The sequence below is a fragment of the Salvelinus namaycush genome, chromosome 9, assembly GCF_016432855.1.
Source record: "Salvelinus namaycush isolate Seneca chromosome 9, SaNama_1.0, whole genome shotgun sequence".
In the NCBI taxonomy this organism is placed as follows: domain Eukaryota; kingdom Metazoa; phylum Chordata; class Actinopteri; order Salmoniformes; family Salmonidae; genus Salvelinus; species Salvelinus namaycush.
In genome coordinates this window covers 20,234,074-20,261,805 of record NC_052315.1, presented here as the reverse complement: position 1 = coordinate 20,261,805, position 27,732 = coordinate 20,234,074, and the positions used below count along the sequence as shown (strand labels likewise).

Sequence of the window (27,732 nt, the reverse complement as noted above, 5' to 3'; positions counted from 1 at the left end):
ATAAAGGAATTCTGATCCAGCCTATTGACCTGTTACATCGCCTGACATGACTTGATTTCCCTACATACATAGCCAACCTATACAGTATGTTAAAGCTGTTAGATGTCTGGTAAATGTATCTTTAAATCACATGTGCTTAAAAGCAACACAAGTGTGTACAACACTTGATTTTATACCCTAACAAACCAGCATGGTCATAGAGCAAGGTAAGGTCAAAGAGTCATATTCTGTATCTCTATACATGAGAGTAGAGTATCATGGTTCTTCATTATCTTGCTCTATGTACTCTGCATGCTCTGCATGCTCTGTTCAAATAGAGCGAGAGGTGCCAGAAAAGGACTGATATCACAAGGGCCATGTACGAATACCCATACTTGCGTACTACATACTTAAACTGCACACCATTTACTCATTGTTGCATTCTATTTAGCAAGTAATGCTTAGTAAAAAGAATGCAGTACCTCAAGGCCGCAACGTAGTAGCGGCTCCTGGCTGCCTGAGTAGGTGGGGCGGGGCCAAATGCAGGTGGATTTTTCCAAATTCAACAGACATGCATCACATTAACCAGCCTAGTCATTGCTCATTTCCAATCTCTGAAAAGACTCATGCTGGTTATAGACAGACTATCACATTCAGCCTACACCGTAGTAGACCATATAGCTCATCTATCCTATTTAAAAAGGACTGAAGACAGAAACAGATAATTTGGTTCCATACACGGAGTGTACAAAACATTAGGAACACAGCTCTTTCCATGACATACAGTAGACTGACCAGGTGAATCCAGGTGAAAGCTATGATCCCTTATTGATGTCACTTGTTAAATTTTAAAGCCTTGAGAAAATTGAGACATTGATTGTGTATGTGTGCTATTCAGAGGGTGAATGGGCAAGACAAAATATTTAAGTGCCTTTGAACAGGGTATGGTAGTAGGTGCCAGGTGCACCGGTTTGAGTGTGTCAAGAACTGCAACGCTGCTGTGTTTTCACCCTCAACAGTTTCCTGGGTGTATCAAGAATGGACATCAAAAGGACATCCAGCCAACTTGACACAACTGTAGGGAAGCATTGGTGTCAACATGGGCCAGCATCCCTTTCTTCCATGTTGCTTTCGACACCTTGTAGTCCATGCCCGACAAATTGAGGTCGTTCTGAGGGCGAAAGGGGCTGCAACTCAATATTAGGAAGGTGTTTCTAATATTTTGTACACTCAGTGTATTTATTAGTGAAACCACACACCAACATTTTTCAACTCTTCAAATCAAAAGGCACAGAAAAACGTGTCGGCTGCGTTGCAAATTCAGAACCGCTGGACAGCAACATAATAAACTAAAGCAATGATCATTGGGAAAGAGATCAGAATGACTGCTAAGGCTTGATACATACAGTTGAAGTCAGAAGTTAACATACACTTCGGTTGGAGTCAATAAAACAAATTTTTCAACCACTCCACAAGTTCCTTGTTAACAAACTATAGTTTTGGCAAGTCGGTTAGGACATGTACTTTGTACACGACATAAGTAATTTTTCCAACAATTGTTTACAGACAGATTATTTCACTTATAATTCACTGTATCACAATTCCAGTGGGTCAGAAGTTTACATACACTAAGTTGACAGTGCCTTTAAGCACCTTGGAAAGTTCCAGAAAATGATGTCATGGCTTTAGAAGCTTCTGATAGGCTAATTGACATCATTTGAGTCAATTGGAGGTGTACCTGTGTATTTCAAGGCCTACCTTCAAACTCAGTGCCTCTTTGCTTGACATCATGTGAAAATCTAAAGAAATCAGCCAAGACCTCAGAGAAAGAATTGTGGACTTCCACAAGTCTGGTTCATCCTTGGGAGCAATTTCCAAATGCCTGAAGGTACCACGTTCATCTGTTCAAACAATAGTACGCAAGTATAAACACCATGGGACCACGCAGCCGTCATACCGCTCAGGAAGGAGACGCCTTCTGCCTCCTAGAGATGAACGTACTTTGGTGCGAAAAGTGCAAATCAATCCCAGAACAACAGCAAAGGACCTTGTGAAGATGCTGGAGGAAACAGGTGCAAAAGTATCTATATCCACAGTAAAACGAGTCCTATATCGACATAACCTGAAAGGCCGCTCAGCAAGGAAGAAGCCACTGCTCCAAAACCGCCATAAAAAAGCCAGTTACGGTTTGCAACTGCACATGGGGACAAAGATCGTACTTTTTGGAAAAATGTCCTCTGGTCTGACGAAACAAAAATAGAACTGTTTGGCCATAATGACCATCGTTATGTTTGGAGGAGAAAGGGGGAGGCTTGCAAGCCGAAGAACACCATCCCAACTGTGAAGCACGGGGGTGGCAGCATCATGTTGTGGGGGTGCTTTGCTGCAGGAGGGACTGGTGCACTTCACAAAATAGATGGCATCATGAGGATGGAAAATTATGTGGATATATTGAAGCAACATCTCAAGACATCAGTCAGGAAGTTATAGCTTGGTCGCAAATGGGTCTTTCAAATGGACAGTGACCCCAAGCATACTTCCAAAGTTGTGGCAAAATGGCTTAAGGACAACAAAGTCAAGGTATTGAGTGGCCATCACAAAGCCCTGACCTCAATCCTATAGAAAATTTGTGAGCAGAACTGAAAAAGCGTGTGCGAGCAAGGAGGCCTACAAACCTGACTCCGTTACACCAGCTTTGTCAAGAGGAATGGACCAAAATTCACCCAACTTATTGTGGGAAGCTTGTGGAAGGCTACCCGAAACGTTTGACCCAAGTTAAACAATTTAAAGGCAATGCTACCAAATACTAATTGAGTGTATGTAAACTTCTGACCCACTGGGAATGTGATGAAAGAAATAAAAGCTGAAATAAATCATTCTCTCTACTATTATTCTGACATTTCACATAAAGTGGTGATCCTATTGGTTAGAGCCTTTCACGTGACAATTAAACTTTATTTGATAACTGACCTAAGACAGGGAGTTTTTACTATGATTAAATGTCAGGAATTGTGAAAAACGGAGTTTAAATATATTTGGCTAAGGTGTATGTAATCATCCGACTTCAAAGACCCCAGCCACCCCAGTCATAGACTGTTCTCTCTACTACCGCATGGCAAGCGGTACCGGAGTGCCAAGTCTAGGACAAAAAGGCTCCTCAACAGTTTTTACCCCCAAGCCATAAGACTGGCTACCCGGACTATCTGCATTGTGTCCCGCCACCCACCACCCGCCCACCCCTCTTTTACGCTACTGCTACTCTCTGTTCATCATGTATGCATAGTCACTTTAACCATATCTACATGTACATACTACCTCAATCAGCCCGACTAACCGGTGTCAGTATGTAGCCTCACTACTTTTATAGCCTCGCTACTGTATATAGCCTGTCTTTTTACTGTTGTTTTATTTCTTTACTTACCTATTGTTCACCTAACACCTTTTTTGCACTATTGGTTAGAGCCTGTAAGTAAGCATTTCACTGTAAGATCTACACCTGTTGAATTCGGCGCACGTGACAAATAAACTTTGATTTGATTTGAACTCTAAATTAAATAATTATATACGTAGCCTAGCATACAAGACTAAAACAATCCATATGTTCCAGAGTCCCTGGTGCCGACAGATTCAGAAATCAAAAGATGGTTTATTATTTAGCTAAAAGCCAAGAGAACAGGAAACACTTTTCAGTGAGAAAACAGAAATCCACTTTGGATAAATACATTGGTAACCAGTTTATAATAGCAATAAGGCACCTCAGGGTTTGTGGTATATGGCCAATATACCACGGCTAAGGGCTGTATCCAAGCTCTCCAAATTGTGTCGTGCGGAAGAACAGGCCTTAGCCGTGGTATATTGGCCATATACCACAAACCCTGAGGTGCCTTATTGCTATTATAAACTGGTTACCAACATAATTAGAACAGTAAAAAGAAATGTTTTGTCACACCTGTGGTATACGGTCATAAATACCACAGCTTTTAGCCAATTAGCATTCCGTGCTCGAACCACCCAGTTTATAATCCCAATTAAGAAGCCTAGTTTTGGCGTTGGCTACTTGAAGAGAACTAGGGCCTATCACTCGCAGCCCACCTTTTCCAATGCATTGTGGAAAAAAGAGCCAAAATAAGTATTACATCCTGGCATTTAAATCATACTTGATTTTAGAAATGTCACATACTATTAGACATTATATTTTTGCATACTGAGAATGCGTCATGCATGATTTCATTGTTTCCTGCTATTGGTTGATTTTGGTAGCGCATCCCCATATCTAATTGTTCAGCTGTTGTCAAAGCCGAATTTAGTTTGACATCTGGGAATCTAAAGTATACCAGATTTTTGAAATGCCGCATACTATTAAACTTAATTTTTTCGCATACTCAAACGCCTACTATTTAGGACGCAAGTATGGGTAGTCGGACGCAACCAAGATCTGGGTAGGTGACAAACCGTAACCTAGCAACCCTGGCAGTGTGGCTCCTTCACTGCCCCAGCACCGCCACAACACACTTTTTTCACTCACGGAGGTCCTTCCATCACATGACTTAGTATGACCACATCGTACACTCACTGGGTCTCTCCCTGTTGATATAACCTGCGTTGGCACTTCTCTCCTCTGCCCTTGTTCCTAATCAGTAGGCGGTTCCCCTTGTCTCCCTTCAGTTCAATTCAAAGGGGCTTTATTGGTATGGGAAACGTGTTTATATTGCTAAAGCAAGTGAGATAAACAATAAACAAAAGTGAGAAGACACAAAACAACATCAACAAAAAACGATTCGAATTTAAAAGTAAATATTGCACTCAAAAAGGTTTAAAAAATATAGACATTTCAAGTGTTATGTTATCAGCTATGTACAGGGTTTAATCAATGTGCAAATAGTTGTAGTATGAATAATAGGGGAAGAAAAACAAACAGATAAATATTGGTGGTATTTACAATGTTGTTTGTGCTCCACTTGCTGCCCTTTTCTTATGGCAACTGGCCACAAATCTTGCTGCTGTGATTGCACAACTGCAATATTTCACCTAACAGATTTGGGAGTTTATCAATGTTTGATTTGTTTTCAAATTCTTTGTTGGTCTGTGTGATCTGTGGGAAATACAGTATGTATCTCTAATGTGGTCATACATTTGGCAGAGGGTTAGGAACTGCAGCTCAGTTTCCATCTCATTTTGTGGGCATTGGGCAGATAGCCTGTCTTCTGTCAATAACAAGGCTATGCTCATTGCCCCAGAGTCTCCCTCGAGTTCCCCCTGTCTTCTCCTCAGGCTTTTGGTCACTGTGAATTACAACCCTGCTCTGGACCCACTACTCCCTCTCTGTTGTTTCTCTCTCTCTCTCGTTTCTCTCTATCTCCCTCTCTGTTGTTTCTCTCTCTCGTTTCTCTCTATCTCCCTCTCTGTTGTTTCTCTCTCTCTCGTTTCTCTCTATCTCCCTCTCTGTTGTTTCTCTCCCCCTCTCTCTCGTTTCTCTCTATCTCCCTCTCTGTTGTTTCTCTCTCTCTCTCTCGTTTCTCTCTATCTCCCTCTCTGTTGTTTCTCTCTCTCTCTCGTTTCTCTCTATCTCCCTCTCTGTTGTTTCTCTCTCTCGTTTCTCTCTATCTCCCTCTCTGTTGTTTCTCTCCCTCTCTCTCGTTTCTCTCTATCTCCCTCTCTGTTGTTTCTCTCTCTCTCTCTCGTTTCTCTCTAGCTCCCTCTCTGTTGTTTCTCTCTCTCTCTCGTTTCTCTCTATCTCCCTCTCTGTTGTTTCTCTCTCTCGTTTCTCTCTATCTCCCTCTCTGTTGTTTCTCTCTCTCTCGTTTCTCTCTATCTCCCTCTCTGTTGTTTCTCTCTCCCTCTCTCTCGTTTCTCTCTATCTCCCTCTCTGTTGTTTCTCTCTCTCTCTCGTTTCTCTCTATCTCCCTCTCTGTTGTTTCTCTCTGTTGTTTCTCTCTATCTCCCTCTCTGTTGTTTCTCTCTCTCTCGTTTCTCTCTATCTCCCTCTCTGTTGTTTCTCTCTCCCTCTCTCTCGTTTCTCTCTATCTCCCTCTCTGTTGTTTCTCTCTCTCTCTCTCTTGTTTCTCTCTATCTCCCTCTCTGTTGTTTCTCTCTCTCTCTCTCGTTTCTCTCTATCTCCCTCTGTTGTTTCTCTCTCTCTCTCATTTCTCTCTATCTCCCTCTCTGTTGTTTCTCTCTCTCATTTCTCTCTATCTCCCTCTGTTGTTTCTCTCTCTCTCGTTTCTCTCTATCTCCCTCTCTGTTGTTTCTCTCTCCCTCTCTCTCGTTTCTCTCTATCTCCCTCTCTGTTGTTTCTCTCTCCCTCTCTCTCGTTTCTCTCTATCTCCCTCTCTGTTGTTTCTCTCTCTCTCTCGTTTCTCTCTATCTCCCTCTCTGTTGTTTCTCTCTCTATCTCGTTTCTCTCTATCTCCCTCTGTTGTTTCTCTCTCTTGTTTCTCTCTATCTCCCTCTCTGTTGTTTCTCTCTCCCTCTCTCTCGTTTCGCTCTATCTCCCTCTCTGTTGTTTCTCTCTCTCTCTCGTTTCTCTCTATCTCCCTCTCTGTTGTTTCTCTCTCTCTCTCGTTTCTCTCTATCTCCCTCTCTGTTGTTTCTCTCTCTCTCTCGTTTCTCTCTATCTCCCTCTGTTGTTTCTCTCTCTCGTTTCTCTCTATCTCCCTCTCTGTTGTTTCTCTCTCCCTCTCTGTTGTTTCTCTCTCCCTCTCTCTCGTTTCTCTCTATCTCCCTCTCTGTTGTTTCTCTCTCTCTCTCGTTTCTCTCTATCTCCCTCTCTGTTGTTTCTCTCTCTCTCTCGTTTCTCTCTATCTCCCTCTCTGTTGTTTCTCTCTCTATCTCCCTCTCTGTTGTTTCTCTCTCCCTCTCTCTCGTTTCTCTCTATCTCCCTCTCTGTTGTTTCTCTCTCTATCTCCCTCTCTGTTGTTGCTCTCTCCCTCTCTCTCGTTTCTCTCTATCTCCCTCTCTGTTGTTTCTCTCTCTCTCGTTTCTCTCTATCTCCCTCTGTTGTTTTTCTCTTCCTCTCTTCCTCTGTCTCTCTCTCTCCCTGTCTCCCTCTCTCACTCTGCTCCAAGAATCAACACAAAGAAGAAACCAGAGCTGGCCTTACTCCCTGCGTCTGGGACTTTGCGTGTGAACCGTGTGAGCGGTAGTGAGATCCTTGGGGAAAAACACAGGAGACAGTTAGGGACTTCAAAGGGGTCCTGTGTGCAGGTGTGAGGGCCGTCTAACTCAGAGCACTAATCTGAGGGCTGCTTGTCAGTTGCACACCCCTGTCAAACATGGAACTCCTTTGAAGGTCTCTCAGGCATAATGCAATATCTTTACATTCCAAACAACACACCTAGTTGGTTACACCCTCCAGCTTGTACACACACACACACACACACACACACACACACACACACACACACACACACACACACACACACACACACACACATGCAAGCAGGCACACAGACGCACACACTGCAGACACACACGTACTGTAAGCAAACACACACACGCTCTTGAATATACAGTACACAGCAAACAAACCCAGAACAATGAACTTGCTTACACGTACTGTAAGCAAACCCAACAAAAATAAACGTGTTGTATTTTGTCAAGGAAGGCCTCTATGAGAGACCCATATTTTCGGCCTCCGCCATTCTGTTATAATGGTTTAAATTATGTTGTTTCATAGAAAATAAAAATAAATAAAACAATTTTACACATGGATGGTTTGCATTGTTAATTCAGTCCTCATATGCGTTATTGTTGGTAGATGTAATCAGTAGTATTCTCTCTGAGGTGTCGTAATGATGGCCCCTGTGGGAACGGCGACACAGTGTTTACAACGGAGAGTGTCACTTGGTCCCTTATGCAGGCTTAGTAAACAGAGTAGAGCATGTCAGTATTTCTCTGTCCTATCAGTATGGGTAAAGTACATACATCTGTATTCATAGGTGGCCATGGGTGGCCCTGTGGCCTCAGGGTCACAGTCAAGGTGGGCCTGACCCTTATGATTGTACTTCCACATATCAAATCAACCACAAGGTTCATAACCAGACACTGAGGCTATGAGTCACATGCACAGCACAACATCTCATCTATTCCATCTACAGAGTGGACCCTGGGCCTCTCCTTCACTCTCAACCACCCAGTCACCCATACAACCTACCACCCAGACCTACCCACCCACAACTCCAGTCATCCATCAAGCCAGCCAGCCACCCTGCCAGGCTACCAGAATCCAGCATCAGCATGTGTAACTGATCATAAATCCTCAACCAACACACCCAGAGCAAATAGCAACTAGCAGGCCATAAACAGATCAGGTACTGCTTATAAAGAGAGAGATAATTAGTCTCACTAACTTCCAATTAACAATCAAATAGCAAGCATGCACAGCATTCTGTCATGGTTATTTCATCACAATTGTTGATGTGTAATTATGCGCCAGACCTCTGGACCTAATCACAACAGCATCTTGACTTGCATGCTTCCAACATTATTCTCAAATACAGAAATGGAAAGTCTGTCTTCTATACTATATTGGTGGAGAATAGTTGAACTTTAAAATCCCTGCAGATATTGCAAGATTGCCCATAAGAGGGCACTGATGTTAACCTACATGCTACAGTAATGACGAATGTGAAACCATGTCACATGGTGAGCCTAAAATGTTACACTTTAGAGATATTGCTATTTTTTTTTAAAGCGTACTTCAATGAACAAGGAAATAAATGATTTTGATTTCTACTCCATGAGTTTGCAAAATTGTAACATGACATTGTAACGCTTGCCTTTGAAGTGAACCTTCTCGTGTAAAAAGGAACTGTCCAACATGTGTGATCATTATTTTCCAGGAAGAACAATACAATAAAATCGGCTACATTTATTCGGAACCTCCACTATGGGGTTCAATGAAAATTATCAGACTTCTTGGACCCTCAAGAGAGCTGGAAAGACGTTCTTGTTTCTATACACAAACACACAGGGGAGCCGAAGTACTCTCTGGTACTCGCATTTAAGGTCATGGGCTGGTCATTTACTGTACTTCGCTGATAGGAGTGACACCAAAGTTGTCATCATTCATGACAAAATTGTTACCTTCTATCAAAGCTGTCTGTTACTTTGCAACATTAGCATTGTAATCATCAGATGCTGTTTTTTGGTTGTTCCGGTCATGGTCTGCTCTATTCTTGAACCTACCTTCAAATGACAGGAGATTTGAAGCTGGGGGACATCTAACAGCACTGTGGGAGAGGTGGCATCTTGATGAGCCACAGGTTAATGGCTGCAGACAGTATTCTGCTACCGGGTATGCTACGGTCAATGTGTGTGTTTCATCAAAGATCTTGTATTGACTGTCTATTCCACTCGCTGGTTTTGATCGTCTTGTATAGATTTCTTATCTATGATTTCACCCAGACATAAACAACCTCCGCTCAACCATCCCCCAGCCACATCCCAGCCACCTGTGTCTCCAGGGGAAAAGGAGACAGTAAACAACGCTGAAACCAGAACCTTGGGAAGGACAGAGGAACAGCCACTTCCAGCACCTCAGAGCAGCAGGAGGTCGAGGAACCCAATGACACTTCAGGTTTGGACTAATGTTGTATGACTTGCATATGCATGTGTTATAACCACTTGAGGTGTTAGGAGCACACAAAACATAGTAATACATGGATTATATAGATTATAGGTTATTTTACTGGTGGTTTAATGACATAGATATGGTGACAAGAAGCTATTATAGATTGTGTTGAGTGAAATTTGACAGATCGATTGATCCTGTTCAGAAATGTCACAATGCACACAGTATCCAGTAGATGGCAGCATTTGTGCAGTGCTCAAAAAACGATGGTAGTGTACCAAGACTGTACCTTATGAACAGGTTTGTCCATTGATTCTCAGGTTTTCTAAGGCTTTCTTTCCACGAGCTGAAGAAGATAACTGGTCATTTTGATGAGAGGCCAGTGAGTGACGGTGGGAGCAGACTTGGTGAGGGGAGCTTTGGAACGGTCTACAAAGGCCTCATCAATGGTAAACCTGTGGCATTGGAGAAACTACTCTCAGTAGGTGTGGCAATAATACTATTCATATTGTACACAGAGTATACAAAACATTAAGAACACCTGCTCCTTCCGTGACATAGACTGACCAGGTGAATCCAGGTGAAAGCTATGACACCTTATTGATGTCACTTGTTAAATCCACTTCCGTCAGTGTAGATGAAGGGGAGGAGACAGGTTAAAGAAGGATTTTTATACCTTTAGACAGTTGAGACATGGATTGTGTATGTGTGCCATTCAGAGGTTGAATGGGCAAGACAAAATACTTAAGTACCTTTGATAAAGGTGTTCTTAATGTTAGGATTAATGTTTGGTGTATTCAGTGTGTGTATGAGTTCTCCACATTTAATTAAACAGCACATTCTAAAAGATTTCTAAAACTTCAGTTTCTTACTCTTTTAGATGGAAGACATCTCACTAGAGGAGCTAAATGTTCAGTTCATTCAAGAGGTCCATATTCTTTTGGCATAAGTGTCTATTTTCTGCTCTGCTATTGTTCTATTGTAGGGAGTCCTTATAAACTAGCTGACCTACTGTGCGACCACTTCATAACCATTGCAGCTCTATTTCTTTAACAGAAGCAATAGCTAGTGTGTGCTCAATATCTCAATAACGCAACTTAATGGGTCTCTACTGTAATAAAATCAACAGAGAAATGTCCTGAGAGAATGGCTTTTACTTAGGAGCTGTCCAGATATCGGTTTTAGATTAGATTATTAGTAGATTTGATTTAGCTTGAATTGTCTTTATGGTTTAAAGAAAAGACTACTGTTTATTTGATGATAGGCTTCTTGTTCCACAGGTTGAAACATGAAAACCTGGTAGACGTAATCACCCTTGTTTTGTGTATGCTTACATGTCCAATGGGTCGTTGCTCGACCGGCTGGCTTGCTTGGTAAGCACACACACTGTACAATATCGACATATTTTTGAAATTGTAGCTAACTTAATTTGTACAGAATCAATTAAATAAAATTGATTTTGGAAGAGAGATGTTTTCCAGGTGCTTTCTCTTAAGGATGAATATGGTTGTGTGGTTGTAGGACCGTAGCCCTCCTATGTCCTGGTATAGGAGATGTCTGACCGCCTTGGGAACAGCCAGAGGCTTGGATTATCTGCACAGCAGCAACAATGTCCACAGAGATGACAAGAGGTAACTGGAAGTTTTTAATAAATGCCTTTCCTATGCCACTTGATCAAATATTTGACATTTTAATCATAGTCAGACATGTAAATGAGTCTCCGCACACTCAGGATCAATAGACAATTTTCAATTTATTTAGGCTGAGTTTTCGGTCGTCAGACCTTCATCAGAGCATGACAAAATACATTTTAAATTGTGTATTGATCCTGAGTGTGCGGAGACCTTTTTATTTCAGCGTTACTCTTTATCCCCTCCACCTCAGCTACGGTCGGATGTGCGACAGATCCTCTCAAAAACCATAGACAAACAACCTTGTCATATCAGTCTCAATAGTAGTTATTCATGATTTCTAAACATTTGTGTCTGGCTGCAGAAATACTTTTCTGGATAAAGAAAAAATCTCTGACTTTGGGCTGACACGGGCCTCGGCCATGCGGTCGTCTTCGACAGTGATGACCGAGAGGATTCTGGGTACAACAGCGTACATGGCAAATGAGGCATTCTGGGCCGAGATCACTTCCAAATCAAACATCTACAGTTTTTGGGTGGTACGTTGTACTTTACACTAACACATATGTATGGAACTAACACAATATGAAGACATTATACAATGTTGTGTGAAATCCACACCAGCACTGATTTGATTATCACCTTAGTGACACTAAGCAATTGAGACAGCACCTCATGTGGCTACACCCCTAAACATTATGCCAAACAGGTCAAGCCTTTCACACTATCACTTTAAATACCTAAATATAACCCAGAAGATACAGTGACAACAATATTGAATTGATGATGAAACTGCAACGTAAGTCAAACTCATAAAACTGAATTGCCAGTTCAGCGGTTTACCTCAGTGCCAAACTCCAAAAACTACTGACACACATAATTGTTGGACCCTTAAGTGAGAATTGTTTTATTTTTTATTTAACTATGCAAGTCAGTTAAGAACAAATTCTTATTTACAATGACCTCCTACCCCGGCCAAACCCTCCCCTAACCCGTGCGCCGCCCTATGGGACTCCCGATCACTTCTGGTTGTGACACAGTCTGGGAACTGTAATGACGCCTCTAGCACTGCAATAATGCCTTAGACCGCTGCGCCACTCGGGAGAACTGCACTGAAACATGCACCTGTGCCCGTCTACCAGCCAATTAATTTCAAATTAAATACCAATAAATTAAAGGTTACTGCTCCTCAATGATAAATAAAGAAAACATGTTGGTAAATGTTGATGGAGGCTTATAATGGAAAGTGCGGGAACAGTACTGTATGACATAAATGATGTACTCTAATGTCAGCAGTCCAATAATATAATGTCAGGTCATCTGTCTGTTGAACTGATTGAACCGCATCATAAACCAACAGCTACTGTTAGTGTTCAGCCTGAACCCTGGGAACAGTAGCGTACAGTATCTTAGACATAGCCTGCTATATTATTAATGAAGAGTAATAGAAGGCTGTTGTTGGCTAGAGCCGGAGCCAGCCAGGTGGTTAATCTAAGGTCTCTGTCATCCACAGGTGTTGCTAGAAATATTGTCTGGAGTCCTGCCAGTCGATGAAAATCGTGATCCTAAGTTCCTGGTGAGCAAGCAGAACAATGGAAGCTTTCTCTTTAGTACTCGTCTGTCTTCATCATACAGTGGGATGAATGCATATGATCTGAAGAAAGAAAATATTACACTTTTTGTATTTACTATGCAGTGTCAATCAAAAAGCTAATTACGCAGCATTACTTAGTTTCTACTCTTCGCTCCCTGTTGAGCATAAGGCCACATTTGTACAGTATACAGTAGATGGCAGACAGTGTTGTATATCTCATCTGTCAGTGTAGTTACCACTGCAAGCAGTAGCTGAAGGATGTGTTGCTGCTGTTGATTGGTATGATTTGTTATGACTGTCACAAATGAACATGAAGGATGAGATAGATGGGGAATAAATGGCCCTGGAGGACAAGAGGATGCTGTCTCAATGACAGAAAGAACAAACAGCCACTGACGAAAGAGGTGTGATGCCAGTACAGTTGCTAGCACTTTAGTTGACAGTACTGTCTCCACTGGTATATCAATGGGTACTTTGTGCTTCTTAGTTATAGCTGGGAGCCAACGCTTACTACTATGTGATTAACTGTCTTTATCACATTGAAATAATGTAAATATTTTTATAGGTCCTGACGGAGCTTGAAGATGTTGTCAAAAGCATTTCACTAGAACAGCTGGGACCCGAGAGGGAAGCAGACAACATGGAGAGACTATCTCTTGCCTCCCACTTTTCCTTAAACAAGGTTACTTTGCTCTAGAGCAGTGACCAACATTTTTACAAATTCTTCTGTATTTTTTTTGCTTTAAGAATAAACAGCATATTCATTTTTTTATATATGGAAAAACAGAGCATACAGTATGTTTGATGTAAATATTTTTATTATCCTTTTTAAAAAGCCGCTGTTTTAAGAAAAATAAACAACTTAAGACCAAACATGACAGTTCTCATGAGAGTGTATTCCCTTGTCCGAAGATGAGGTGTTAAACTAGTGATTTGCCATACAATAAATCAGTAGACAAGTGACTGTGGCAGAAAGAAATTCCATTTGGAATCACGGTCTCTGGGACTCCCACCTTGCATTCACACCATAGGAGCTGGCACAGTAGCATACTTAGCTTCCTCGAATGCTAATCAGAGCTATATCAATGATGTGAAATACTGGAAGCCCCTGTTCTCTCCGTTACGTGACCCTCATTGACACCATAGATAGACAGATCAGTACAGACAATACCTTTTCATCACAGACAGAGCAGAACACCTACAACATGTACAGCACTTGCATAGAAAAATATGTTTCTCAGCAGATGTGTTTTATGTAAACCACAGTTATAAAAATAAAAAAAATCATTTTTTTTTTTAAATGACAGGAGCAAATATTACATCTTTAAGGGGGGTTTGGACCTCTTCATAGCTGTGCCCACATATCGATGGAGACATTTGATCAACTTTAGGTACAGGAAACACATAACAAATTGGCATTGATCTAAGAGGAATGCAAGGAATGATTGCAAGCATGTGAACTCAACTCATGGAGGGTTCGTCACATTGGCACAAATTCACATTAGTCGCACTAACATATTTTTTTATTCTCGGCAACAGTGTAAAAACCTTTCTTACTTAACTTGTTCTAACCTCTGAATAGCTCAGTAAAATACTTTGAATGAATCGCAGGCTACAAATGGACATTCTCAAGTGTGTGTTTCAGCTCAGTTGTCCATTGGCGTGCATAGTTCAGTCTCTGGGTGGGCTTCGAGGGTTTAGAAGTTTTTTGTAATTTTTAAATATTTTACAAGAGGTTGTCTCAAATAATATTTCCCTCCATCACTTAGGCTTCGAGGGTTTAGAAGTTTTTTGTAATTTTTAAATATTTTACAAGAGGTTGTCTCAAATAATATTTCCCTCCATCACTTAGGCTTCGAGGGTTTAGAAGTTTTTTGTAATTTTTTAAAATATTTTACAAGAGGTCTCAAATAATATTTCCCTCCATCACTTGGAATGTTCCATTATGGAGCGTGTGGGTGTGTGTGGCGGGGGGGGGGGTCTGTTTAGTCATCCTCTTCTCCATCGCCAGGTGGTCTGGTGATGCGGCGTCCTCCCTTCTTCCCAGCGGGGCCCTTGGGCTTGGCGAAGGCCTGCTTGTGTGCGTGCTGCTTGGGATGGACTTCCTCATACAGGAAGTCACCAGTCAGCTCTTCCCCGCTTTCAATCTCGAGCTATGAACAGTCACACACGAATAGTGAGGCGTTGGACTGTTAACCAAACCAAGGTTGGAGTCAATTCCATATAAATTCAGTAAATTTAGGAAGTAAACACATTGAGAAAAAAATGTAATAATAGTGGCAGTTTACATCCTGAATTAAAACGAAATTAACCTGAACCAAACCTACAGATTTTTGTTATGAACCCTAAGACACATGGAACACTTGTATTGGTGTTAACACCAATTGTTTGATCTTTTGGTCCTTACCTTCTTCAAAATGTCAATTTGCATGTTGTTCTCCACCATGTCCACCAGGGGATTTTTGCAACTGGAATAGAGCATCCTCTCTTTGATGCTGCACTTGTACCCCGGCATGGAATAAATGAACACTGCAAAAGGCAAAATAACAATGGAGGATGTCTCATCACAATCACAGATATACAATGCAGTAAATATGAAATATGTATTTTGTATATAGGTATGATGACAGCTGTGCTTGGTGTCTTCAGTTGGTTCTCTTCTATTGTTCTTTGTGAAAACAGTGAATGTAAATATATTCACCTGTGGACTCCAAGTAGTCACCCTCGTGGGAATGATTGTAGCGGAAGAAGTGATAGCGAGCAGACTCTGTGGGGATCCTCTTGGGCAGGTCTTTCACCTCGGTTGGTTCAGTGTTAGACAACCTAATGAGTTCTTTGGCAAAGTCTATTTCCTATCGAGAGTAGAAATTAAACCGTACTATGAATTAACCAGATATGACAGTCGGACAATTACGCTCTAATAAAGTGTAATTTCATCTTTGTGTGATTTATTGAATAGCTCTTTTGATAACATGCCCATTATGAGAACAAGGCAGAGCCGGTTTGATGTGTCACAATTATGCCTTTGTCCCCAAATCTGATCTTGTGACACAAGCCCTTGAATTTCAATGAGAACTGACACAATGACACTTTGGTAAACAAAGAAGAACCACATCGTACTGTTCTCAATAGAACTCCTGACTCCAAAATTCCTTTGACAGTCTACAGAGAAGCCTGAGGATAAAAGAGGAACAGAACTTGTTCTCAACTGACTCACCTGGAAAAGCGACAGAGGGAGAGAAGTACTTACAAGTTGTACGTAGTTGACTTGCTTGTCTCTGAATCGTTTGAGCGCCTCGAATGCGTCTCCATGCATGGGGAACGCCACTCCCTGCAGTGTCTTCTGCTTGGTGTCTACACTGATGTCAGTCTGCACCTGAACACAACACAGAGAAAACAACGTAAGACAACTTAACCTTTACCATAGTCAACACACAACTCACTATTGGTAGTGCTAGTGATTCCATCAATATCTGATTTAACCAGGAAGTCCTTTTGAGGTCATTACATCTCTTTCCAAAGGGAGAACTGGCCACCTTAAATTAATTTGAAGTAGATATGAGGCAAACAAATCCAGAACATTTACTTCCTTACTTCCTCCTGTTCAGATTCTCCACATTGGGGATAATGACTGATGTGGCTGATGTTTCTATATCTGGACAGGAGAGACAGGAGTGATGATAACATCACCTTAAAGACTGGAAATGGAAGGGGATTATACTGATGGAATGCACCTATTTTTAGAGCCCTGCTGGTTCCCTCGGAATTAGAGGCTCTGTCGTGTACACATGATTGAGCAGCAGTGCACCCACCTCATGTACCAGAAGGATTGTGGGGTTTATCCATCAACTTAGTCAAGGCAGTCTCTCTCTCTCCAGGCACATGAATGATAAATACAGTTGAAGTCGGAAGTTTACATACACCTTAGCCAAATACATTTAATCTCAGTTTTTCACAATTCCTGACATTTAATCCTAGTAAAAATTCCCTGTCTTAGGTCAGTTAGGATCACCACTTTATTTTAAGAAGGTGAAATGTCAGAATAATAGTAAATAGAATGATTTATTTCAGCTTTTATTACTTTCATCACATTCCCAGTGGGTCAGAAGTTTACATACACTCAATTAGTATTTAGTAGCATTGCCATTAAATTGTTTAACTTGGGTCAAACGTTTCGGGTAGCCTTCCACAAGCTTCCCACAATAAGTTGGGTGAATTTTGGCCCATTCCTCCTGACAGAACTGGTGTAACGGAGTCAGGTTTGTAGGCCTCCTTGCTCGCACACGCTTTTTCAGTTCTGCTCACAAAGTTTCCGTAGGATTGAGGTCAGGGCTTTGTGATGGCCACTCCAATACCTTGACTTTGTTGTCCTTAAGCCATTTTGCCACAACTTTGGAAGTATGCTTGGGGTCACTGTCCATTTGAAAGACGCATTTGCGACCAAGCTTTAACTTCCTGACTGATGTCTTGAGATGTTGCTTCAATATATCCACATAATTTTCCATCCTTATGATTCCATCTATTTTGTGAAACGCACCAGTCCCTCCTGCAGCAAAGCACCCCCACAACATGATGCTGCCACCCCCGTGCTTCACAGTTGGGATGGTGTTCTTCGGCTTGCAAGCCTCCCCCTTTCTGCTCCAAATATAACGATGGTCATTATGGCCCAACAGTTCTATTTTTGTTTCATCAGATCAGAGGACATTTCTTCAAAAAGTACAATCTTTGTCCCCATGTGCAGTTGCAAACCGTAGTCTGGCTTTTTTATGGCTTTTTTATGGCTGTTTTGGAGCAGTGGCTTCTTCCTTGCTGAGCGGCCTTTCAGGTTATGTCGATATAGGACTCGTTTTACTGTGGATATAGATACTTTTGTACCTGTTTCCTCCAGCATCTTCACAAGGTCCTTTGCTGTTGTTCTGGGATTGATTTGCACTTTTCGCACCAAAGTACGTTCATCTCTAGTAGACAGAACGCGTCTCTTTCCTGAGCGGCATGGCGGCTGCGTGGTCCCATGGTGTTTATACTTGCGTACAATTGTTTGTATAGATGAACGTGGTACCTTCAGGCATTTGGAAATTGCTCCCAAGGATGAATTAAACTTGTGGAGGTCTACAATTTTTTCTCTAAGGTCTTGGCTGATTTCTTTACATTTTCCCATGATGTCAAGCAAAGAGGCACTGCGTTTGAAGGTAGGCCTTGAAATACATCCACAGGTACACCTCCAATTGACTCAAATGATGCCAATTAGCCTATCAGAAGCTTCTAAAGCCATGACATAATTTTCTGGAATTTTCCAAGGTGCTTAAAGGCACTGTCAACTTAGTGTATGTAAACTTCTGACCCACTGTAATTGTGATACAGTGAATTATAAGTGAAATAATCTGTCTGTAAACAATTGTTGGAAAAGTTACTTGTGTCATTGCCAAAACTATAGTTTGTTAAGAAATTTATGGAGTGGTTGAAAAATTTGTTTTAATGACTCCAACCTAAGTGTATGTAAACTTCCAACTTCAACTGTACATATTTCAAAGCCTCTCTGCTCCCACACAGATTAATGTTGTTTATCTTCCTTTCAAAAGCTGGTCAATTGGGAGAAATGCTAGCTTGTTTTCGCCTGTCTTGCTTTTTATTGGTTGTATTTAGGAGTGTGACTGAATGCTTCTCAGACCACTTCCTTATATGGAGTTGGAGACATTGTTCATGTCAGACAGTCACAGCAACTAGGTTGTTTCCTCTTTACAAGACTGACTTTGGTTTGGTTGGAATCACGAGCCACTGTGTGTTACTTTCTCTTTGGTTAATCACATCTTACAACTACCAAGAGAAAAGCAAACTTGACAAGCTTCATTGTTAGTAGCAAGTCAAGCACTGGCTATCACATAACAGTGTACCCTGATCTTATCAGTGGAGCCAAGCCCAGGCAGTGGTGTGACCTTGTCCAAGTGCTTTCCTGGACAGAATTAATGCAAAGTATCAATGCAAATGAATGATCATTCATCAACTTTCAAAGGTGGCCCCTCGTGTAGGCTGACTATACAGAACATTTGAGTTCAAGACCAGTGTATTTAGTGGGAGATCTCAACAACAACATCCTATTGCTTACAGTGCATTGTAAGTTGTACAACTGAATGCATTCAACTGAAATGTGTCTACCGCATTTAAACCAACCCCTCTGAATCAAAGAGGTGCGGGGGGCTGCCTTAATCGATGTCCGCGTCATCGGAGCCCAGGGAATCGTTTCGGTTGGAGGTTAACTGCCTTGCTCAAGGGCAGAAGGGCATTCGAACCAGCAACCTTTCGGTTACTGGCCCAACGCTCTAACCGCTCGGCTACGTGCCGCGGTTAGTTGTCCATCTGCCAACTTCCTGTAGTTCTAATGAATCACAGCACCTATCCAGTGACTCTTAGTGCCAGGTCGGCATTTTGCACAGCTGTATTGCTGACCTTGTGGTCTTATGGGGGAAGGTATCACCAGCCGTCATTAATATTCAACACTGTCTTTTGGATTGAACACAATTCAAAGCATATGCTATGAGTTTACTGTACATGTTGCTATGAGTTGCTCAGAATCACTCCCACTATTAAGAGAAGTTTGGCTAGATGTCTTGGTTTCAAAGCTTAAAGAAAGGTTTGAATCCTCACCCATTTAACAATGACACTTTCAACCAACATAATTACTTTTGCACAGAATCACTTTTAAACATCACAGGAAGTGTGAATACTGTTCTCTGTGTGTGTGTGTGTGTGTACCTCACTGAGTTTGATCTGTCTCAGTTCCTCCTCAGCAGCAGTGAGTGGTAGTGGTGCGGCCTTGGTCACCAGGTACTTCTTGTAGCCACTCAGAGACACATCATCCTGGGGGAGTGGGGATAATCAGAAGGGGAGAGAGGATCACATACCAGTTAGCCTTTTATACACACTATTATAAACTGGGTGGTTCGAGTCCTGAATGCATATTGGCCGACAGCCATGGTATATCAGACCGTATACCATGGGTATGACAAAACGTTTCGTTTTACTGCCCTAATTACGTTAGTAACCAGTTAATAACAGCAATAAGGCACCTCGAGGGTTTGTGATATAAAAAAATTGACATATTTCCATTACAACAACCTGAATGACAAAGCAGACAGAAAATCTGATCTTCAAAGTTCATTTCAGAAAGGCATAAGAGGATTTCACAACACAATCTAGGCTAATACAGATAATCTAACCAACCTTTGTATTGCCAAAGAGCTCATCTTTGATAAGCCCCCCACCAAATTCCTTCTTTAGTGTGGCCCTGGTAGCAGCGTATAACATCTTATGTCGCACCTGTTTGAAATAGAATGTATTAGTGAATACACAAAGGGTACTGGAAAAGCAGTCTGTTTACATTTAACTATACCATCCACTTTCTATATCTCAATGACATTCAGTGATTTTATTAATGGTTTTATTGATTTCTGATTCTTATCTTGCTGCCGCAACATAAGCCCCCATAGGAGAGCAAACTGTGCCTGGATAATCACAAAATAAATGCATCCCATTTGGATGTTTCAGTGAGTACTTTTACATGCACAGTAATCATTTCTATATTAAACTGATTATGGCAGTAGGCAGATTATACAGTATCTTAAATTGGAGTACGGTCAAAATCGAAGTAAGCATACGCCGATTAAAACACCTGGTGTTCTGTGAAATCTTTTGAATTATTAGGACATGTAAACACCTTAATTCACGTTCCAGCGATGTATTTGAGTTCGGAACAACTGAATGTATGCATCTTAGAAGTAGTTCACACACAAACTTTATATGTCCGAACTCAGAATAAAATTTGCTTCACAAAAATAGTATGGTCGCTGTGGTATAACGTTTATTTTGATTGCCAATTTTCTGCATCAAGTGGCCTGATTTCAGATGTGTACATGTAAACAGGACTATTAGGGAAATTATTATTCTTGAAAAGCATGTAAACGTTTTAAACAAAGTATTATATTAATCTGACTATCCACAATAAATCGGGAGTATTGTGTGCATCAGGGTTTCCGTTATGAAGAGGTGGCACCGGACAATTGAGAAATTTCCCAGACCCATATGCATTGGGTGTGTACCCTGATTAGGGTGTCCACCCACAGTGCTCAGAATGACAGAAATCATATTTAGATTATGGTAATTATTTGTAACAAAACATGCAAATCGAGGATGCAATGACGTGTGTCCTTACCGCGCACTTTGAAGATGTTAGAATAACTGTCCACATTTACTTTCCCTCAGCCAACAAGATGAGTAGCGAAGAGTAAAATCACTAGCCTATGCATAGGTGGCGGGTGAGTTTCTAGTTTGAGGAAGCAAATTTTCACCATAAAAATGCACCTTTATAATAAAGCATTCCATGCGTCATCGCATATGCAGATTTATGTAAAATAGCCTACTATTCGTAATGTGAGAAGTAGATTGTATAGTCATAGTTTAGGCTAATAATATAACTAGGCAACAGCCCTAGAGTGCATTCGGAAAGTATTTAGACCCCTTGACTTTTTCCACTTTGTTAAGTTACAGCCTTATTCTAAAATTAATAAACAGTTTATTAACTCAACCTACACACAATAACCCACAACAACAAAGCAAAAAAAGGTTTTTAGATTTTTGCATATTTATACAAAATGTAAAAATGAAATATGACATTTACAGAAGTATTCAGACCTTTTACTCAGTACTTTGTTGAAACACCTTTGGCAGCGATTACAGCCTCGAGTCTTCTTGGATATGACACTAAAAGATAGGCACACCTGTATTTGGGGAGTTTCTCCCATTCTTCTTTGCAGATCCTCTCAAGCTCTGTCAGGTTGGATGGGGAGCGTTGCTGCACAGCTATTATCAGGTCTCTCCAGAGATTTTAGATCAGGTTCAAGTCCGGGCTCTGGCTGGGCCACTCAAGGACATTTAGAAACTTGTCCCGAAGCCACTCCGGCGTTGTCTTGGCTGTGTGTTTAGGGCCGTTGTCCTGTTGGGAGGTGGACATTCACCCCAGTCTGAGGTCCTGAGCGCTCTGGAGCAGGTTTTCATCAAGGATCTCTCTGTATTTAGCTCTATTCATCTTTCCCTCGACCCTGACTGGTCTCCCAGTCCCTGCCGCAGAAAAACATCCCCACAGCATGCTGCTGCACCACCATGCTTCACCGTAGGGATGGTGCCAGGTTTCCTCCAGATGTGACGCTTGGCATTCAGGCCAAATAGTTCAATCTTGGTTTCATCAGACCAGAGAATCTTGTTTCTCATAGTCAGAGTCCTATAGGTGATTTTTGGCAAACTCCAAGCGTGCTGTCATGTGCCTCTTACTGAGGAGTGGCTTCCGTGTGGCCACTCTACCATAAAGTCCGGCTTGGTGGAGTGCTACAGAGATGGTTGTTCTTCTAGAAGGTTTTCCCATCTCCACAGAGGAACTCTGGAGCTCTGTCAGAGTTACCATCGGGTTCTTGGTCACCTTCCTGACCAAGGCCCTTCTCCCCCGATTGATCAGTTTGGCCAGGCGGGCAGCTCTAGGTAGTTCCAAACTTCTTGGAAGTTCCAAACTTCTTCCATTTAAGAATGATGGAGGCCACTGTGTTCTTGGGGACCTTCAATCCTGCAGAATTTTTTTGGTACCTTTCCCCATATCTGTGCCTCGACACAATCCTGTCTCAGAGCTCTACAGACAATTCCTTCGACCTCATAGCTTGGTTTTTGCTCTGACATGCACTGTAAACTGTGGGAACTTATATAGACAGGTGTGTGGCTTTCCAAATCATGACCAATTGAATTTACCACAGGTGGACTCCCATCAAGTTGTAGAAACATCTCAATGATGTTCAATGGAAACAGGATGCACCTGAGCTCAATTTTGAGTTGCATAGCAAAGGGTCTGAATACGTAAATGAATATGTAAATAAGGTATTTCTGTTTGATTATTTTAATGAATTTGCACACTTTTTATTTTAATTTTAATTGCTTTGTCATTATGGGGTATTGTGTGTAGATTGGATTAAATAGAAGTTTACTCATCATTTCAGAATAAGGCTGTAACATAACAAAATGTGGAAAAAGTCAAGGGGTCTGAATACCTTCCGAATGCACTGTAAATATAACTAAATCACTGTTTGCAAAAAATACAGTTTTTTGCATGGCTGAGCACTTATAGCGTAGAAGCCTGGGCTATAGGCTATATCAGATACATTTCTTATTTCTTTACACGGGAATTACACATTTCATGCAATGCTACTACACTTTATATGACTGGAGACATTAGCAGAATCTTAATTTCTTAAAACAACAAATTATAGGGTAGCCTACTCTGCTGACACTGACCAACAGACCAAAAAAAACGACATTGTCCATATAATAGGCCTACGAGAAGGGGAGACACGAATAGAATATGACGTCCATCTAAACTGGAGGAGGAAATTATTGTCCAAAAACAAACTTTAAGTGCCACTGACCCAACGATAAAGAGTGAATATGTGAACTGCATACTCACCGGAGATATGGCCTATGCTCTCTGCTGGTGCCAATAAGATAGGCTATAGGCCTACTGTTGTTCGCTCAATTAAGTTAGAATTTTGATAACTAAAAGACAGATTTGAGTATTTTCATTGTCTTCTCTTTAAAGCAATAACTATTTGATTTCCAAACAATGTTTTCCCGCGATTTAATTTAGAAATATTCCGAAATACCTGGTTGGGTCTCTACTTTTCACTGACAGTCGCAACTCAGCAATCATCTATTTGGTATTTGCTGCACACGCTGCCCAAATTGTGCATGCTGCCTTTCCTTCCGACTGTAGGCAATGCGATTTAAAACAATTTATTAATGTTTTAAGGCAAGGGGAAGGTAATGATCCACTGTGTCCAAATCATGCTTCAGTAGCATATTTTGAATTATTTTATTTAGTTCTGTATAGACAGGAGTAGGCTAACTAGGCAAGTCAGTAACCAAGATATAATGAATATACACGCACCAATTCAATTCCACTAAATTATGCAAATTAACCCACAGACCAGAATGCATGACCAGTCAAATGTATTTACATAAACTGCTATTTCCATCAATGAATAGACTAAAGAGTATTATTATTTCGCAATGGGACTTTATTTCTTCTCCCAGACAATTGGCTAGTGCCAATTTTATTTATCAGCTTTTCAAAAAACTTCCAAAACACTTCCAAAAGCCAGCTATTGGAAACTCATATATGTATATATAGACTGTACTCAGTCTTAGAACATGTGGAAGTGTTTTGAAACATCTGCAGCTTTCCAGACAAGCCTGGACCTGTGGCACTCAGCCTACGGATAGTGGGTAGGAATGTCGAGCCCTGTCTGCTAGAGTAGGATGCAGTCAGTACTTTCTCGGTCTCTAGTCTCTGCCCCATGTAATTCAGCCTGGTACAGATAGTGTAGGCCAGGGCACATTTCTCTCCTTGTCTGTGCATCATTCCTCTGTCTTAATTGTGCCAACTCATTCAATCTGGTAATGCTAAATTCCTTTCAGTCTCTGCCATTACATCAATTTGCAACAGCTGTGATGTTATCTGTATCAAGAGGTGGTCAAAAGCTAAATGTCACATTTGCACTTAAGTACAAACTACATATAACCAACAACAATCAGTAATAAACACAAAACATGTCTGCTAAGGGTCTGTTGTGAGTCGTGAGCATGAAGAGACTTGTCATTGGCATGACCGTGCAAAATAATTAGCAAACGGAAGCTGACATCTGTGTGTGAGAGGAGTTGCTTACAGGAGAGTGGTCAGGTGACCAGGCCATGAAGATCCACTCATAGCCCTGGTTGTTGGAGGAGTCCAGTCGGTACAGGATATAAGATGGCAGGTCGTCCTGTAGTAGAGGCAGGACTAACGAGTCATACTCTTGGTCCCATGTCTTTGATGCTTGCCTGGTTTCGCCCAAAGCTAGCTGCTCTGTAACACAAATATTATCAGAATTTAGTGGCTGAAGATTCAAAGTGAAAACATAATTTTGGTGAATAGAATCTCTCTGTGCTTTCCAACATTTCGGAAACTGTTTTAATTCTAAAAAAGATCATATATCCTTGAGAGACAACCTTGGTGACAAACATTAGATATGTTTATGGTCAGATCAGTAAAAAAATAAACACTTCTTTACCATCCTCAATCACAATCTTTAAGAGTCGATATTGGTCTCCACACCTCGCACTGGCAAAGATGTCCTTCACGTCGTTACCAGCTAGAAGAACAGTGGGGAAGTGAGTTTGGTATCGGCACAAACATGCAATGTGTTCTAATATGGATGTTTCACAGTAGAAGCCTCACCACTGAAATTGGGCTTAAAGAAATGTTTCAAGCTGTAATGACTTCAGTTAAACCCATGTTAAAACCTTCCAAAGAACAAACCATGTAATTATCTTCAGCCTTATCTATTTAAAACAATCTTTGCCACAGAAGTTTGGTCCACATATACAGTTGAAGTCGGAAGTTTACATACACCTTAGCCAAATATATTTAAACTCAGTTTTTCACAATTCCTGACATTTAATCCTGTCTTAGGTCAGTTAGGATCACCACTTTATTTTAAGAAGGTGAAATGTCAGAATAATAGTAAATAGAATTATTTATTTCAGCTTATATTTCTTTCATCACATTCCCAGTGGGTCAGAAGTTTACATACACTCAATTAGTATTTGGTAGCATTGCCTTTAAATTGTTTAACTCAGGTCAAACATTTCGGGTAGCCTTCCACAAGCTTCCCACAATAAGTTGGGTGAATTTTGGCCCATTACTCCTGACAGAGCTGGTGTAACTGAGACAGGTTTGTAGGCCTCCTTTATGCCATTTTGCCACAACTTTGGAAGTTTTGGAAGACCCATTTGCGACCAAGCTTTAACTTCCTGACTGATGTCTTGAGATGTTGCTTCAATATACCCACATAATTTCCCTCCCTCATGATGCCATCTATTTTGTGAAGTGCACCAGTCCCTCCTGCAGCAAAGCACCCCCACAACATGATGCTGCCACCCCGTGCTTCACGGTTGGGATGGTGTTCTTCGGCTTGCAAGCCTCCCCTTTTTTCCTCCAAACATAACAATGGTGATTATGGCCAAACAGTTCTATTTTTGTCCCCATGTGCAGTTGCAAACCGTAGTCTGGCTTTTTTATGGTGGGTTTTGGAGCAGTGGCTTTTTCCTTGCTGAGCGGACTTTCAGGTTATGTCGATATAGGACTCGTTTTCCTGTGGATATAGATACTTAGTGATCTGAGTAGAGATTTCCTCCAGCATCTCCACAAGGTCCTTTGCTGTTGTTCTGGGATTGATTTGCACTTTTCGCACCAAAGTACGTTAATCTCTAGGAGACAGAACGTGTCTCTTTCATGAGCGGAATGACGGCTGCGTGGTCCCATGGTGTTTATACTTGCGTACTATTGTTTGTACAGATGAACGTGGTACCTTCAGGCGTTTGGAAATTGCTCATAAGGGGCCACAGTGGCTCGTGGGTCTGCGTACCAACATCCATACCTCCCCCCCCATTCGTGACAGCAGCCCCCCTCGTGATAAATACATTTAGTTTTAAAGTTAATTTCCTGCAATTTTATAACTAATTTCATGCAATTCTATACATTTTTGCCACAGGGTGGAAGCAAATGTTTGCCGTTTTTAATATGACAACTGATGGTCACTGGGCTCCTCCCTGGTTGGTAATTAGACCATGCTTATTACAAGTTCAGATAGCTGGCCGCTAGACTAATTTACCAATCTAAAAATATTTTGCTAACATGGGCTAATTGAGTGACTGCTGATGCACAATCACATTTCTAAATTGCACCTTGTGTATTCTATTATTTTAACTCTCAACAGTATATCGCGACCCCGACTGAGTTGCCCATCCCTGGCCTAAGCCTATCCCTCATATAAGCCCATACTGAGCAAATAGTAGGATGAACGCATGCGACCTACAGCAATCTCCTTCCCAACTCACAGATTTGAACAATGTGGCACACCACTATTTTACATGCATGTCGTCAAGTTCACCATATGAACCTTTTAACCCAAGTCGTGTGCGTGTTGCTTGGTGAGTAGGATCTTCACTCATCCATGTTGTCAAAACCACACACACACACACACACACACACACACACACACACACACACACACACACACACACACACGTATCACTTGCATAAATATTTCAATAATTGTGCAAATGAAAAATACAATATTGATATCTGTCATTGGTTTGAAAGCACTCAGATACTTTGGTTTAGGCTATTTGTCAGCTCATTGTTTATGTAAATGTCTGTTACATTTGAATGTCAGATGTTTCAATGAAGGCGTTGCCCAAGCCAAAATGTTATTTTTTTTTTACTAGAGTAGAAGCAGAGACAAACACACACTGTTCTTTTAGGACATCTAGCTACATAACTACCGTTGCTACTCCTTAGCAGAGCATCAAATCAATTATCACAGATAGCTTGCTAGCTAGCTACCGTCGCTAGCGAATACTTAACGTTACTGTACTACAGGATGAAATTGTGCATAAATAGTAAAACATTGCACATCGATTAAAAACAGATTTTTCAATTAAGATGTATACAGTTCAAACACGCTAAGATAGCGACAACATAACTTAAATGAAATAGCTACCCTGTATGCCCGTTTGGTGGGACATTTTGTATTTTTATCGCAAGAAAGGTTGATGAAGCAGAGAACCAAGCCAGGATAAGGAAGTAGGAAGCAGACTAGGCTAAATTCATGTGTCGTCATCATCAGCAAGGTCACGTGGTTCAACGGTGCAGGGGTGACGATGAGGAATACAACAAATCGTATTATTAAATTCCTGCGTTATTTAAATGGTAACAACAAATGCGATGCTTTGACCTCGGGAAGTCTATTGATATTCTACACATACACGCTGGACTGGAGGAGCTAGCTATTTTATAGGCTACTACCAATGACTGTATATATGAAGTC

At 41.2% G+C, this 27,732-nt stretch overlaps 1 protein-coding gene and 1 pseudogene across 1 annotated transcript; one reads left to right on the top strand and one right to left on the bottom strand.

Annotated features, from left to right (window-relative positions):
* The first annotated feature begins 190 nt into the window (after positions 1 to 190).
* LOC120053188 lies at positions 191 to 13,704 on the top strand (annotated as a pseudogene).
* On the bottom strand, positions 13,572 to 27,497 carry LOC120053806 (twinfilin-1-like). The gene is made up of 9 exons (XM_039001062.1): positions 27,406 to 27,497; positions 24,913 to 24,993; positions 24,529 to 24,707; positions 19,994 to 20,089; positions 19,526 to 19,630; positions 16,026 to 16,151; positions 15,477 to 15,627; positions 15,183 to 15,304; positions 13,572 to 14,928 (listed from the first exon to the last, which is right to left on the bottom strand). Exons 1-9 carry the CDS (start codon positions 27,428 to 27,430, stop codon positions 14,761 to 14,763), a joined length of 1,053 nt encoding a protein of 350 aa, XP_038856990.1. The 5' UTR covers positions 27,431 to 27,497; the 3' UTR covers positions 13,572 to 14,760.
* Positions 27,498 to 27,732: the final 235 nt, after the last annotated feature.

Bases quoted from the DNA above. Each gene is read 5' to 3' on its own strand.
- LOC120053806 (XM_039001062.1), bottom strand. From the start codon at position 27,430: ATGTCCCACCAAACGGGCATACAGG. The intron at 24,994-27,405 runs GTAGCTATTTCA...CTGTTCTTCTAG, and splicing joins CCACCAAACGGGCATACAGG to CTGGTAACGACGTGAAGGAC. The intron at 15,305-15,476 runs GTGAATATATTT...TGCCTTTTGCAG, and splicing joins TGACTACTTGGAGTCCACAG to TGTTCATTTATTCCATGCCG.